General features: G+C 34.2%; 1 protein-coding gene across 1 annotated transcript in view; it reads left to right on the top strand.

Annotated features, from left to right (window-relative positions):
* The first annotated feature begins 3,708 nt into the window (after positions 1-3,708).
* The window catches only part of LOC120627993, a 29,124-nt gene continuing 17,503 nt past the window's right edge, over positions 3,709-15,329 (top strand). The window contains exon 1 of the mRNA XM_039896155.1: positions 3,709-4,176. Within this exon, the coding sequence (XP_039752089.1) occupies positions 4,001-4,176 (176 nt within the window). The 5' untranslated portion in view covers positions 3,709-4,000. The remainder of the gene's footprint in view (positions 4,177-15,329) is intronic.

Genomic DNA, 15,329 nt, shown 5'->3' on the forward strand with positions numbered 1-15,329 from the left:
TTCTTCTACTGTTCCAAATACCAGATCATTTCTACCGCGCACTTGCAAATTATGGAACAGTCTCCCATCTGATGTGTTTCCTCAAAAAATACAATGTAGGGTTACACAAGGGGCGGATAAACAAATCCCTTAAAAGCCAGCAACGCATCGGTGGCTCCTCTGGTGCTGCAGATGTTTATGGGCGACAGTTATCACTTATCATCAGGTGACCAACTTGCTCGTATGCCCGCTATTAATATTAAAAAAAACTTCGTAGAAAATCAGAACACATTATTCCGTGCCTAGTAAGCAATTTGTTATTTTTTTCTTTTGGAGGTAATAATTGGCGGATCAAGCAGATGGCCAACCAGACTGCTGTGTATTAAATATGCTAGATTTTTCATCTATTCGATCGCTTAAAAGTTAACTATGATTTCTATGGCGTCCCTAGATGGCACTCATTCAAATCTCTTTATTGTTATTTAACTTGTAATGACAGAATTGTAGCACTGGTAGATCTTTCTTCTTCGTGGAAAGAAGACATAAAGGAAGAACAAGAACCCAATAATTGACAATGGACGATAGGTATGGAAATCCCTATAAAGTAACATACCTACCAAGCAATGTGTTACTGCCCTAGGGCTTTTAATGGGCCCCTTGAACTTATGCTTAGACTTAGGCTAAATGACGTTCGAAAAAGATCTATAATATCCCAAACGAATGAAAATTCAATTAAAATCAGACACTGAACCTCAAGTTAGAACTTGGTTTTTTGTTCCTATCAAAACGCAGAAGTACCTAACTGGTTATGGGTTAAAGAAAATCAGATATAGTATGAATGTAAAGTTTTCGTAACGTCCTAATAGTTAAAGGTTTTCTCATCTTATAATAACTACCTGTTTTTTTTTATTCCACTAAAAGTTAACCCTGTACTTCAATCTCACCTGCTGGTAAGTGATGATGCAGTCCAAGTTGATAACGTGAATGAATGAATGAATGAATGAATTAATTAATTAATTAATACATTAAGAATTTTATAAAAAAAAAACCTACTTTAAGAAAAGCAGCAGAATTGTCTCAAGAGACTTCAAATCTGCTGTTGTGTGTTGGCAAAAAGCTAAACGTCAAATCTGTTGTTGAATATGTCAAGTTAATATATGTGTTTGTCTGTAAATGTTAAATTAGTTTATAACACCTCTCAATTAAGGTTACGCCGTGATCGTGTTATACTTTATGCTTTCTTCAGCTGACGAGTAACTAAGTATTACTCGGCGCCCTTGTCTCAGAACATCATTCCTACTGCTAGATTTCCTATACAATTACGAATACTGCAGAATTTACTAACAGGAATGGTTTCATTGTCTATACCGAGTTATTTATTTTTACCTCTGTGGTACCATTGTAAATATGAATAAAAAGTCGTATTTACGTAAATAAAGTGAACGAACAAAAGGCGATGACTAACACGTTTTTATTTACAGGCACTCGGCCAATTCCGTAGACTTTTACCTCAAAAACTTACTGCACGGAGGCAGGTATATTTTATAAGATGACGCAATAATGCATCAAACTTCCGAGCTAAATATATAAACAGAACACTAATAATCCAACCAGGTAAGGTATGCCAAGATCCGTTATACAATGAATGTTGAAAACACCATATGGAAATACGTTATGAAACCTTTAGGTTATTCGTTTTTGTGTATGTGAAGTGTACATCACTGCCAGGCCAGACCAGCTCCAATAACTATAATAACTAATCAAGTTAAAAAAGTTGGGAGTTTCGTTTGGAATAAAATTAGAGATTATTGTTCCTACAACTTACCTAAATGCTATCAAAAAGCCTGCGTGTTCATTCTCCCTGATACCAACTCTTCGAGGTACTTATTATTTCTGCTCCTGATTATTATCAGTAGAGAGCATTCTAGGTGTAAACATATCGTTTAACTTCTGAAAGTTCCTCAACTTTAGAAAATATATTGAATCTCAGGCCAAAAAAAAATGGCAAGAAACGTTTAGCTGTTCAAGCTTGAAGTACCGCTTGTCATTATTGAGGATGAGCAATAATGACAAGCGATACTTCACCTCTAATGAGGTATAACAAGAATATAAAATTCGTCTGTACGATCATTTTTAAGTTATGTCGACGGTAACTGGTATTTTGGTTATTATTTACTTATTTCAGGTGTGTAGGTGTCTTGCTTTCTGTTGACGTGCTTAGTGCATATTGGAATAAAATTATAACTCTTCGGTATTTTAGAAATATTACGCAGACGAAGTTGCTGGCATAAAAGTATAATGGGTAGGTACCAAAAAATAAAGGTTCTAAGCACAACTAACGGGCTTGTTCGGTTAGCTGGATCAATAAAATCGCGTGCCTCCACTTCCACGAATTATGTGATCATAATATACGTATATCTCCATATAATATTATAGTTATGGATTTAAAAAATGTTTAGTGCTATCTGAAATCCGTAATAAAAATAAATAGGTTCCTTATTACTAAGGTACTTAAATGACTATATTTTTAGGGTTCCGTTACCATTAAGGTTATAAACAACGTTTATAGTGCCAATCGTCTTCCACAACATTATTTTGAGTAGGTACGTAGAACATCATAGTATATAAACATGCTACTGTTCGTATAGACACAATGTTAATATTCAGTAGTTACGTTAAACAGTTACGCAATTCATGTAGTTGACATGACACTCCTAATAAAATATTCCAAGGTGCAATATTTTCCGAAGTTTACTTGGCCTTCGACTTTACGATTTGCATTACGTCATGTTGCAAAATTATCTTATAATAATAGTTTTCCTACTAGATTACTTATTATTGGGTAGCAAAGTATATGCCTGCGGTTATTACCTGTTTAATAATTATATTAATGATAAAGTTTTAATATAACATAACGCTATTGTAACAAGCTGTTTGTAAAATGTGCAAGCTGCGGTGGTCCAGTCTTGTGCATAACAAACAGACGAATATTATATAAGAGCCTTAACAGTAAATGTACATATGTATCTAATGGAGTAATAGCATCGAGTCTATGACTTTGCGAATGCATGCTGTCGATAAAATCATGCTCTCTTTTTACTAATAAAATTCAAGTCGGAAGTTGATTGGGTAAAAACGTTGCAAGTTTTTGCGTAAATTAATAATCACTAACAAACGGTACCTACCTATTCAACGAACAACATTCACTTTAATAAAATGAAGCACAACAAAAGATTTACCAGTTTATGCGCAGTTCAATTCGTCATCACTAATTAGCGTAGGTAGGTAATTAAAGTTACTGATGTGCAACAGTCTTGGTCTTGCATTCTCGATCGGTATTCTTTAAAAAATCGTTAATGCTCTGCACGCAAAGCGCATACAATACCTGTATGCTAAGTTTATTGTACAGGTGGCATTTGTTGTATACTGATGGCTCTATTCACAATACTGTGCCTCTGTCAGAAGATTCTAGTTTCTACAGGCTAATTATCTATTGCCTTATTTCGTAAAAACATTGAATTTTGTAAGAGCATTGTTGCATTTCACACTTCAGCGCTTTTTTCTTTAGATCAAATCGTGGTAATAAAACTGATATTTACTTAAAGGCGTCGATTGAAAGTTGAAAACGAAAGATGGAGATGAAAATGCAAATGATTCGAGACACCTATAGCTTCTAAAACATCTCACCAGAGCGAGACTTGATCGTGAACGTCATTGTGCCGCTGTCGTGAATCACTTCTAACCTAACTGTGATAGCCGCATCAGCGAGTTTAATGCCGTCGCGTTGGTAGAGACTAGTCTGCCTTTGGCCGCGACGTCGAGCGGCGCAACGCTGCGCTCTTGTTTATACCGCGAAAACAAATCCTACGCAATTATCTCGCGATAAGACGATACAACGCGCTATCAGTCTGTGATAAGAGTGTGATAACAGATAAAAAACGAAGTGGTCGTCGCCAGTTTTTGCCGTGTAACTATTATGTAAAACTCTGGAAAGCGTAGTGTCTAAACTTGTGGTTCAATTATGACGACGATGGCGGGGCCTCGAAAGACGATCTCCATTCACGACTACCCCGAGCACCTGAATCCGTTCCGGGAAGAGGACAATCACAATAAGATCAGGTTCTGGACAATTGGTCGGAAGTTGAGCAGATCGAATAGCATTACGTTTTCTGGAATCAAGGACCTTAGAAACTCGTGGTGAGTAGACAGCTATTTGATTTTTAAATACGTAGGATACTTTAGATAAATATAAATGTAGGTAGGTGCTTACAATAGCTACCACAACCAAAAGATTTTGCTGCAATGATTGTAAAAGTCGTTTTAATCGTTGCCTAGCTAAATTTAATAAATACTTTTAATATTTAAAATAAGACTCAGGTTGTCTTAGCTTACGATTTGGCGTGACTCTACACCAATTCTAGACTTACTTATTTGGGCTAGTTTAGGATTAATTATAATTAGGACCACCTTCATAATATTATGCGAATACACGAATAAAACAAGTCTAAGCATTAAATAAAACAGCATTAATTAATACAAATCTTGTAAATCATAATAATCAAATGAGGTGGCATTCAAGGACTTTATGTACCTGCATACCTACTTATATTATACCTACTTACATTATCTTTTGCTGCGTGATTTAGGATTTTATAAAACAATTGAACTATATAATATTGTTTGCTACTTTCAATTTCCCAGAACCAGACCAAAAAAGTTAATCGACGATGCAATAACATGATTTTATAAGCAAGTATTAAGTAAATAAGTACATATTAATGTTATAAATGCTAAAGTGTGTCCGTTTGTTAGTTTGTTATATGTATTCAGCTCTACCACTGCACTAATCTTAACGCAATATGCCACAGAGATAGCTTGCGTTCTCGAGAGGGGCATAGAATACTTTTCTATCCCGGGACAGCAGCTGAGAATCATTCTGCGGGGATTTCTAAAATGATCTTTGTTACTTAGGGTCTTTTCGCCTTTTCGCGTCCGACGCCCAATTCGCGTCCAAACGACGGTACACTGTTATACAACAGTGAAAAATAACAATACCGACACACCAATCTAAACAAGAGCGCTTCTATTGATGTTCGGACCTATGACAGGTACTCACACACAAACAAAAGATCTGTGCGTGCAACCCAAATTTAATGAAAAATAAAGTAATCTTGCGTGTGCAACCAACAAGTGCTGACGCGCGAATGTGTTGTAAAAAAAATAGTGAGCAGCTGTACTTTTCACGATAAGTATTTAAGGTGTTTATGTGAATTGTGAACCACACTATAGGAATAACGATGTTTGTGCTTATATTTTTCTACTGACAGTTTTATATAAGGTGGACGCGAACTGGTACATAAAATTTATAAAAAAACGACTTTGCGTCCGCTGTGGACGCAGATTACTCTAACTATTTCTCAGTAAGATGTTTAATTAAATACGATAACATGGGAAAAACAATATAAACTTCCTATCAATTTTAACAACATTAACATGCATAATATGATGGCCGATTTGCGTCCATATTATTAGAAATATAAAAAAAGATAATGAATGTCAAAAATCATACTTGGACGCACAGTTTTCCTACATAAGAAACCCTATAACATTTTGCGTCCATCTTTTTATCACACGAAAATAATAGAGTATAATTTATATAATTTTATTTAAATATACTCTTTATAACCTAAAAATATACAATTATTATACGAAAATTATTTTATATATTTGCCAATATTTGAATTTTGTTCCATTTTTAGGGTTCCTTACCCAAAGGGTAAAAACAGGAACCCAGTACTAAGACTTCGCTGTTCGAGCTGTCACCAGGCTGTAGCTCATTAATCGTGATAGTAAGACAGTTGAAATTTTCATGGATGATGTATTTCTATTGCCGCTATAACAATAAATATTAAAAAGTAGTCTGAGTCCGATTCGCACTTGGCTAATTTTAAAGGCTTTGTACCGAAATGGTAAAATAAAATCGTATAAAGCCATCGACATGAGTTAGTTGGAGGAGAAAAAAAAATATCCTGAAGTGCAATTTATGTTAACTTTTATGATATCAGCAATTAGGTATTAAATAAATGTTTTGATTAAAATCACAAGCTTCCCTTTTTATTTCCTATTTCCCTTCCTAATTATTTCTAAACAGGTGGACGCCAATTGGTCCACAGGCGGACGCAATCTGGATTTTGTGGACGCAAAATGGGAAAATCGCCTGTTTCAGCTATTTATACCTGTGTAGAATAAAACATCAGATGCGTTGTCCAAAACTGTGCATTAAACTTGACAAGACTATATAGGGACTACATTACAACCATATTTGATTAAAAACTACCGCACGGACATTTTTTTTTTCACGTTCAAACCTAACAACTCCACTAAGTGGACGCAAACAGGCGAAATGACCCTATATCGAGCTTAACAACAAAACCGCAGGGTTTTTCCGTATCTCGCTTTCACAGATGTAAATCTCGCGATCAAACGTCAAGCGGCGAACGTCAAAAGTGTCAAACGCCACTTTTCTTGTGACTTGAGATCCGTAATAACCCTGCGGATCTGAACAACATTTTGCATTAAGCAAGCCTACATCCTGAATACATACATAGGGAAATTTTATCCCAGGAAGGCATAATCGGGCGAGCAACAGCTAAAAAGTGACAAAGGTGACTAAGTTCACTAACGTACACCTACGTTGAAGAAGGGTTGTAGATGAAGATAATTGACATTTACTAAATGGATTTACCAAGTATACGGTCTAAGGTGACTATCAAGCTCTGCATTCTATTGCAGAAGGATTCCTAGTTGTTTTATAAGTAAACCCGCAAATACAAGTAGCAAACAACATCGTACACCCGGAAGAAATTGTATATGACTGCAGATACTTAGCTAACGGTGTTAACACTATTTTAGCTTGTTAACGTCGGACTTTTCCTTTATTATTATTTTATATCACACACACAGAAAAATACATCTTATACATCACTAGCTGATGCCCGCGACTTCGTCCGCGGTTCTTTTTGTTTTTAAAGCATCCCGTATGAAGAGATCATTTGGGATGTGTGGCATTTATTTAAGGTGTAATTCTACAGATATTTTTAAGTTTTATTATTAAATTCGGGTTTAGTTTTTAATAAGAACTTTTTAAATTAAGATTTCTCTAAAAATAACGGTTTTGTGTAAGTGTAGTCCTTATTTTTTTTTAACTCTTAATAACTTCTGAATTAAATGACCAATTGGAATGAATTAAAAAGTAAGAAGTGGTTAAAAACGGTCAAGTACTTTCGGTGCCTATTGGGTACAAACTAACAAACAAAAGCAAATTTCCTCTATATAATATTAGTATAGATTCCTACTAAATATTTTGCTTTATATGCATGCATTATAAATGCATCTTATAGTAGATTGTTATCTGAAATGGGGAAAGTACCCTTATCACACCCTACAAAATACTAAACCTAGTACAAACGAAATGTAGTGTAGGCAAACTTCTTTGATAGATTCTCTTTTTACTTTTTCTGTTGATGAGAACCTCTATGAACCCCAAACTTTTATCAGACAGGGATAACTATATTTTGTATTGATTGTAATCATATTATTTAAACAAAACAGCTTAGTGCGAGTCAGACCAAGGGCAAGAAAATGTTTAATTATTGAACTGCCCTAACATTACAAAGCGAATGTCCGTGTTGTTTCATATCACACAGTATTTATCTATTATTCGATTTGGAAAGCTAAAAAACCATCCATCCATCGTCAACAAGAGGAAGACATACACACATATGATATTATATCTACAAATATGAAATCTAGGTTTTAACTAGCTAACATGAAGTGTGAAGGATGTATTGTGTATGTGATAATTACCTTCTATTATTATTATGATTCATATCATATAACTAGTATATATAGATATATGTTCTTATATATTTTTGAACGTTAGTACTAACTTTGTCTATAAAAAGCTTTTGTCCGCGACTTTGTCCGCGTTTTCCTTCGTGGGATACAAATATCCTAATACTTGTATACAGGATACAAGATTGCTCTATGCCAATGGTTCCTAACCTTATTAAACCATTGCATCGGCGCACGAAATTTGTAACGGGCGCCTGGTCCTAACCTACCTAGTTCAAATGTAGATAGGCGGAAAAAATAAAACCTCATAATGAAACTAATAATACCATAATAAATAATGAATTTTAACAAATAATTAAGAAATATAAAACTTTCCCAACAATTGGATGGTTGAGTTTGGTGATCTCCATACAACTTATTAAAGTGTGGGTCAAGCCGTGACAGCAATGCACAAAAACTACTAAAGAATTATTTTGAAGTACAGATGGGGCGCCTCGTGGTGCATCTCGTACCTTCCACGGCGCGCCGCCGTAGGGGGCCCGGAACCCTGGTTGGCAAGCCTTGCTCTATGCCAAAGATTGGTTTTGTTAAGTAATAAGTAACCCAACAAAAGTAATAAAGTGTTGCTTGAATATTGTATTGTTGTGTTACTTGAGTATTGTTAAAATAAGTTGAAAAATAAACTCTTCTCACATACCTATGATATTCCTAAAATAATAAGTGGAACATAAATATGAATTTCCAGGAATATTATAATTAATGAAACCGAAAAACAAAAAATTATATTCGATCTGCTAAAATGTCTTGAAGAGCATCATATTAAACAAAGACATCAAATTAAATGATAATTCAGTCTATCAAAATGCACAGATGCGTTGTGTTGTGTCACTTTTCAGCATAAACTCCGTCAGGCGTTTATTAATAGTGTGTGATGTCACTTTATAACACTCAGTAAACATGCAAGGATCAACAATCGAATGTATGCTCAGAATTATTTAAAGTAGCTGAACGTAAACGTAACCAAGAGCTGATCACTACATTCAAAGTACTTTTTAGTTACTGAATAGTTTGAAAAAAAAAGTAAATGAGGTCATCGGAAGCGACTTGATCTATTTCAACATATTATATTCAACATTTCTATTAATTATTATAAAAATAGGTAAGTGACAAGTTTAATATTTGTAAAAAATGGGCCTAACAGGGACCCTTGAGGAACGCCCCATTTTGTTAAAACTATGATAAACTCAATATTTAAATTTGCTTTGCTTTCACATTTGAAAATGGCGCCATTCAGCTGCCATATTGCTTTTTATTCACGAAATTACAAACTTTAATTTAATTTACCTGATTGTCATTGTTACTTGAACCCTACCCCAAAAATGTTATAACACAACACACACACAAACACTTATATTATTATTTATATTTCCTTTTTTTTCTTTTAAGTTACAATTATATCTACATAATAGTAATGTCTTAATTTCAATCTGTCTATGTATGTTCCGGGGGCGACGGCTGGATATCCTTAACACAGATAAAATCTAGCTAGGGTAGCCAGTTCGTCAACTCATTATATGTGCAATTTTGATGAAAGAAATAAACGATATTTATTATTATTATTATTAAATTTGAAGGCCAGTGTCCCTCGAGATTAATTAAGGATTCTAAAAAGTGGGAATGAAACGACTGACCTTATCGAAAACCTTAGATATAATTATAAAACTATCTTACAATTAACTTGATAGTATAGAAAAATACATCTCGAGCATGCTCAGTACTAAAAGGTAGTTCAGGTTAGGTTTCTCATTAATAATGCTGACATTATTTAGAAGAAGTATCACTTTATTGCACGTATAACATACAGGAAAAGAAACAGTAAGTAGTATACAGTACAAAATGTAGACATGCAAAGGTGGCCTTATTGCTGCAAGCAATCTCTTACAGGCAACCTTTGTAGATATAGTGTTGATAGATATGCAAAATGTTAAGATACAACTTAGATAATTGATAATTTAAATAAATATTCGTTATATATAAATAAAAAATATACATAATATATATAAATATATGACAAACATAATATATATAAGTAGATTTTAACACATAATTTACAAGAAAGAAATATAAAGAATCTACTTCAAATGCCAGCACTCAAAGAGAGGTAGTAGTCCTTCAGACGACTCTTAAATATCGGAAGGGAATTCCTTTCACGGATTTCAGCAGGCAGATTGTTCCAGAGCATAGTTTCCTTAAAGGTTCACCTTTAAGGAAATTAATTACCGAAGAACTTCGTTTTTACAAAATGGGAGTACCAGACGGTTACAAAGACGGGATCGAAGGTTTGAATGAGAAGAAGAGTCAGAAGTAAAGCGAAAACGATCCCTTAAATAAGAAGATTATTAATATTATTTGACGGCCGACTGGCGCAGTGGGCAGCGATCCTGCTTTCTGAGTACAAGGCCGTGGGTTCGATTCCCTCAACTGGGAAATGTTTGTGTGATGAGCATAAGTGTTTTTCAGTGTCTGGGTGTTTATATGTATTTTCTAAGTATTTATGTATATATAATTCATAAAAATATTCATCAGTCATCTTAGTACCCATAACACAAGCTACGCTTACTCTGGGGCTAGGTGGCGATGTGTGTATTGTCGTAGTATATTTCTTTATTTATTTATTATTAAGATGTACATAGCAAGACACGCGGGCACAGGGTTTAATAACTAGTAGGTAATTGGAAACAAAAGTTTTTGACTTTCAAGGCAATACCGATAGGAAGAAATAAAAACCGCAACCACTGCAATTAGTCTTGCATTGCATTACATTACATGATTACTGCTCAGACTTTGTAGTAGGCAGGTATAAGTCTTATTTATTATTAGTCACAACAATTCATTCAATTGAATGTTTCGTTTTATTTTTTAATTCTATTATTGAAGAAGCAGACATACTTACTACCTACCTACCTTCAGAGTAAAATGGAACGCATTATATCTTAACCCTCATAACATTTAGAACACTCGTGCGACATCGTCTGCGTTCTAGATACTATTACACGTTGTTATATAAATTGCCATATTTTTGTGAAAAGTAAACATAATAAACTACATAACAAGTCCTCATATTCTCTTTGTTTCGTTGGTAAAAGTATGTCAACTAAAATTTCGTTTAGCGATTGAAAAGTTCTGGTTATGTTGAGTTTGAACTCTCATCAGTTCAAAGACTTTGAACTTTTCAAAAACCTGCAGCAAATTATTTTACTTAAATATGTATCTAGAGCTGTGTTGAACGCCTTTGATTGCCTGGAAGAGATCGCTATGTAGCGATAAGGCCGCCAAATTATATACTTTTTGTAAAATATTACATATTTATAATTTTTCTTTATGTGGTGTACAATAAAAGTGTATTCATTCATTAATTCATCTTGCTTTCTAATTTTTGAGAGTCATCATCATAATGATGAAGAAATAATTCAATGATTTTTTTTGGGGTTTTTTTTCACTTAATCAATAATAGAAGGCATGTGCTATCAGTCGGCAAAAAGAATCCGTGAGAAATAAGTTAAGTGGGAATCTGTTTTCGTTATTTTTCTACTAAAAATGCCAACATTCTCGTGTTTCATTTCCGAAAAGCAATATAAGTGATGGAATATCCTACTTTAGATATTAGGAACATATAATAAGTTAACAGGCGTCATAATGATCGAGACCGGCAGCTTAACATCATTTACGTCGCACGAGACTGAGGAAAGGTGATTCTAAATTTGGGCCTTCAAATGATCCAAGAAAGAGGCGTAATGAACTTTAAATTCTTATTTGTATACCTAACGAGTACTTAAAGAAAGATATACCAAAGGATAAACATAAATTAGCATATTACTCACTTCTACATTTAGGCAACAAAATAAAACTGTTCAGGAGTCTGGACGTGTCTTGGCATTCATCCAACAATTTCAATACACGGGATCATCTCTGCTTTATTGAATTACTTTCTTATAGTTAGGTACCTAGTTTACCACATTATAGATGCCGTATTCTAAAAATACATATAGTAAAGATGGTTTTAAAACACAAGTCCTTAGTAGAATGGATTGAAAACCTTTCGAACAGGAGAAAGTAAATAAGACAGTTAATTGGTTCGGCGCAGACGTTATCAAACTTAATTTATAGATCACGTGCCTATTTGATGTGTTTTAAATTTATAGTTAAGCGCTTATATTTGTTCATTTATTAACACGAGTTTTTGCAACTAGAGTCAAATCTGTCAAATTAACAGAAAAAATTAGAAGATGTATCGCTTGGAAAACTTCGGTTAAAAAGAAGAGAGAATACTTTTGTATGATCTGATAATAATAGGGTATCCTCTGTAGGGCTGTCTATAGAAAAGCTCTACTTTTAGACCTGTAAATTCAGTTTCCATTAGAGATTTGTTACTATTGGCACCATTAGCAGCTGGGTAAATTCTGAAGCTTTTTTTTTTTGCTTAATGAATTTCAAACGTTTCATAAGCCAAATGTCGAGATACTTAATTTTTCGCCTGGTTTAATTTCCACACTTAGGAATGAAGTTCTGTCGTGCCTTTTCGTTTTGCTGTCAAAGAGGTTTGATAGCAAAATGAAATTGAATCTTTAAGCCAAAGTCATCTGCTTCCGTCAGTTTTAATCGTAGTATGTGTAGTTTTTTATCATAAAATGTACTTCTCATTCAATGCTAGTTTAACACTATCCAAGACAAGCTCTTTCTTCGTATCTTTGTATCACACCATTAAGTTTGTATAAAGTCCGCCGGTTACTTCAAATGAACCTACTGGTACTTTCAACTCCTTATCTCTTTGGTGTTTTTGTAACGGCACTACTTAGTTCGCGAATGTCGCGTTTTCAGAGAATTTTGCAATTAAGTATTTTCGATCTAGCTATGAGGTTAAATACATATCTACCTATTGTTATAGATGCAGTCTCTCCTTTTTGATTTTCCAACGTCAGCTACCTACGTTAAATTTTATTACGATATTTTGATTATATACTTATAGGTAAATAATAAACATGAACTAACAGGAAAATCTGCGTGTTACAAAGATTCAATTTCTGTCCAACCTTGAAATGTACAGTAGTGGTGTCTTTTTACCTTTTATTATTTTCAATTAAAACAAACTACCGAAACCTAATACCTACGATACCATAGCATCTGATAATTTACCAGTGCTATCAAGTGCACAGGGCAATAAAATAATACTTGTTTCACACAATCGCACCAGTTTATCCCAGGAATATTTAATAAGTAGGTAGGTTGGTACGGAATTCAATCGCAGTCTACATTTTGTTTATATTATTTATTTACCAAGCACATTGCCCACCTGACGACCAGTAGACGTAGACGTAGCATGCAAGGAACACATCCTACAAAATGCCACCCTGTGTTCATCAAACTGAGTAGTATGTGTTAACTGTGAAGCGTCATGTGCTTGTACACCGCCAACCACGCCCTTCAGACCTTACACACCAAACGCTTCTAGGCAGCAGAAATACTCTAAAAGCTCAACTACTACCAAAGATGCATTGGGATGAAATATCACTTTAGCTGTCAGTTGGAGTAATATAAAGATTTTAAATCGAAACATAAAAAGATTCTCTGAATTTTATTCTTCATTTGTGTCAAAATACCGTGCCAAATTTCAAGATTGTAGGTCACCGGCGAATAACCAGGGTTTTCTGATTAAGCAGTGAGTGGGTCTTGATAAATACCACAGTAAAGTCTTCTTTTTGTTTTTATTGCATTCAAAATTCAAAAGATATTTATTTTATAAGCACTTTTGAAACATCAACAATGTATGTTTGTAGTGAGTTAGTTCTACCGAGAAGAATCCGGCAAGAAACTCAGCAGTTGCTCTTGACTAACATCAACATTTACAATCATTTTTTGATATGAGAGCGGAGCTGGGATCCAACTTCCAATCAACCTTGTCATTAAGAAATTCATCAATTGTAAAGTAGCTTTGCTGCTGTAATAAATGTGGCTCTTAGCAGGTTGTAGTGTCGGGTAGATTTCTAAAAGTTTGATTCTTTAAACTTCCATTTTTTTACAATATTAACTTACATTTAAGTATACTTGCAGTAACTAGGATAAGTAATTCATTATTTAACTTGATACCGCAAGCCGTTACGGACAAAACGGCCTTTGACATAGGGGCTGACGGCTAGACAGACAGTAAAGTGATCCTATGGGTTCGGTTTTACCTCGATAAGGTTTGGAACCCTAAAACGCTTTTTGTTTTTAAAACGCCACCGGTAGATCGTTAAATAGGAAATTAATAATACTTATTACTTATTCTGAACTAGATATTAGAATTTTTTATAGAATATTCAAACTGGTAAACAATTAGTTTATCAGCACTACATTATATTTGGGTTTCTATACTATGATACAACCGTAGTGTAGTAAAAAATCAGGCATCGAGGTGGTGACTGACATTTTAATTATGTCTCAAGCTCTATAACTTTTATTATTCGTTTTGAAGCTATAAGGCTATATACATACTCGATGCCTAGGTATTTTAATAACTTAAAGCCCGTCTTCACTAACGTCCAATAAGGTAACACCAGGCATCCGATGTTAAGTGAAAACGGGCAAGTTACTTAAACCCGAAACAAATTAGAGGGTAATATAGAGTCCAGTTCAAAAAAAGTTTGCTATAATAACAAGTAGGTATCTACCGCCTCGTAATCGGTTCACCTACATATTATGATTTTTTTTTTCTAACTAATTACTAGATGCCTACCAATAAGTATAGTTACATAATATCTTATGTATTAATAAACTTTATCTTTACATACCTACGCTATCCGTGATTTCGAAATAACTGTTTCCTATAAGATAGGGTTCGCAAGATGAGAACGTTATGATGTAACGTTAGAATTGAAATTATTCGATTTGGTGGCCGGTAAGAGGATCGAGGAATCAGGTCTCGTTTCCAGGAGAGATGCGGGTTCTAATCTCGCCAGTTCCGATAATTTTATATGCACTTTAAAGTGAATGATGATGAAAGAATCTGTCGGTTTCGTTGGAATATCGGAAGAGCTGTATCAATTTGGACGACTATTTTGCTGGCTTTGCCAAAATGTATGCAGATCGGGAAAACACATTCTTCACGGACAAAGACGTGAGCAAACGCTATTTTGAGCCTTTACGAAAAATAAGCGTAACCACACGACACATCGAAAATAGTGCATATAAATATTTCTTAAAACCTACTTTTCGAAAAATTTTGATTTGTCCGTTACGCGAATTCAACGGTAAAGCTTCGATATTCTTGGTTTTTAGGAGTCGCTCTAAGTTATTTTAGTGCACCTCACTAATTTAGTTTAAAAAATGCATATAGTACTGGTACTGGTACTGCATATAGTACCTACTATAGAGATCGATAGACTTGATCGATTTTTAACGAACTTAAAAATTAGTTAATCGGATCGTCATAAGTGATTGGCCTTGTATAAATAATATGC

This window comes from Pararge aegeria, chromosome 2 (assembly GCF_905163445.1).
Source record: "Pararge aegeria chromosome 2, ilParAegt1.1, whole genome shotgun sequence".
In the NCBI taxonomy this organism is placed as follows: domain Eukaryota; kingdom Metazoa; phylum Arthropoda; class Insecta; order Lepidoptera; family Nymphalidae; genus Pararge; species Pararge aegeria.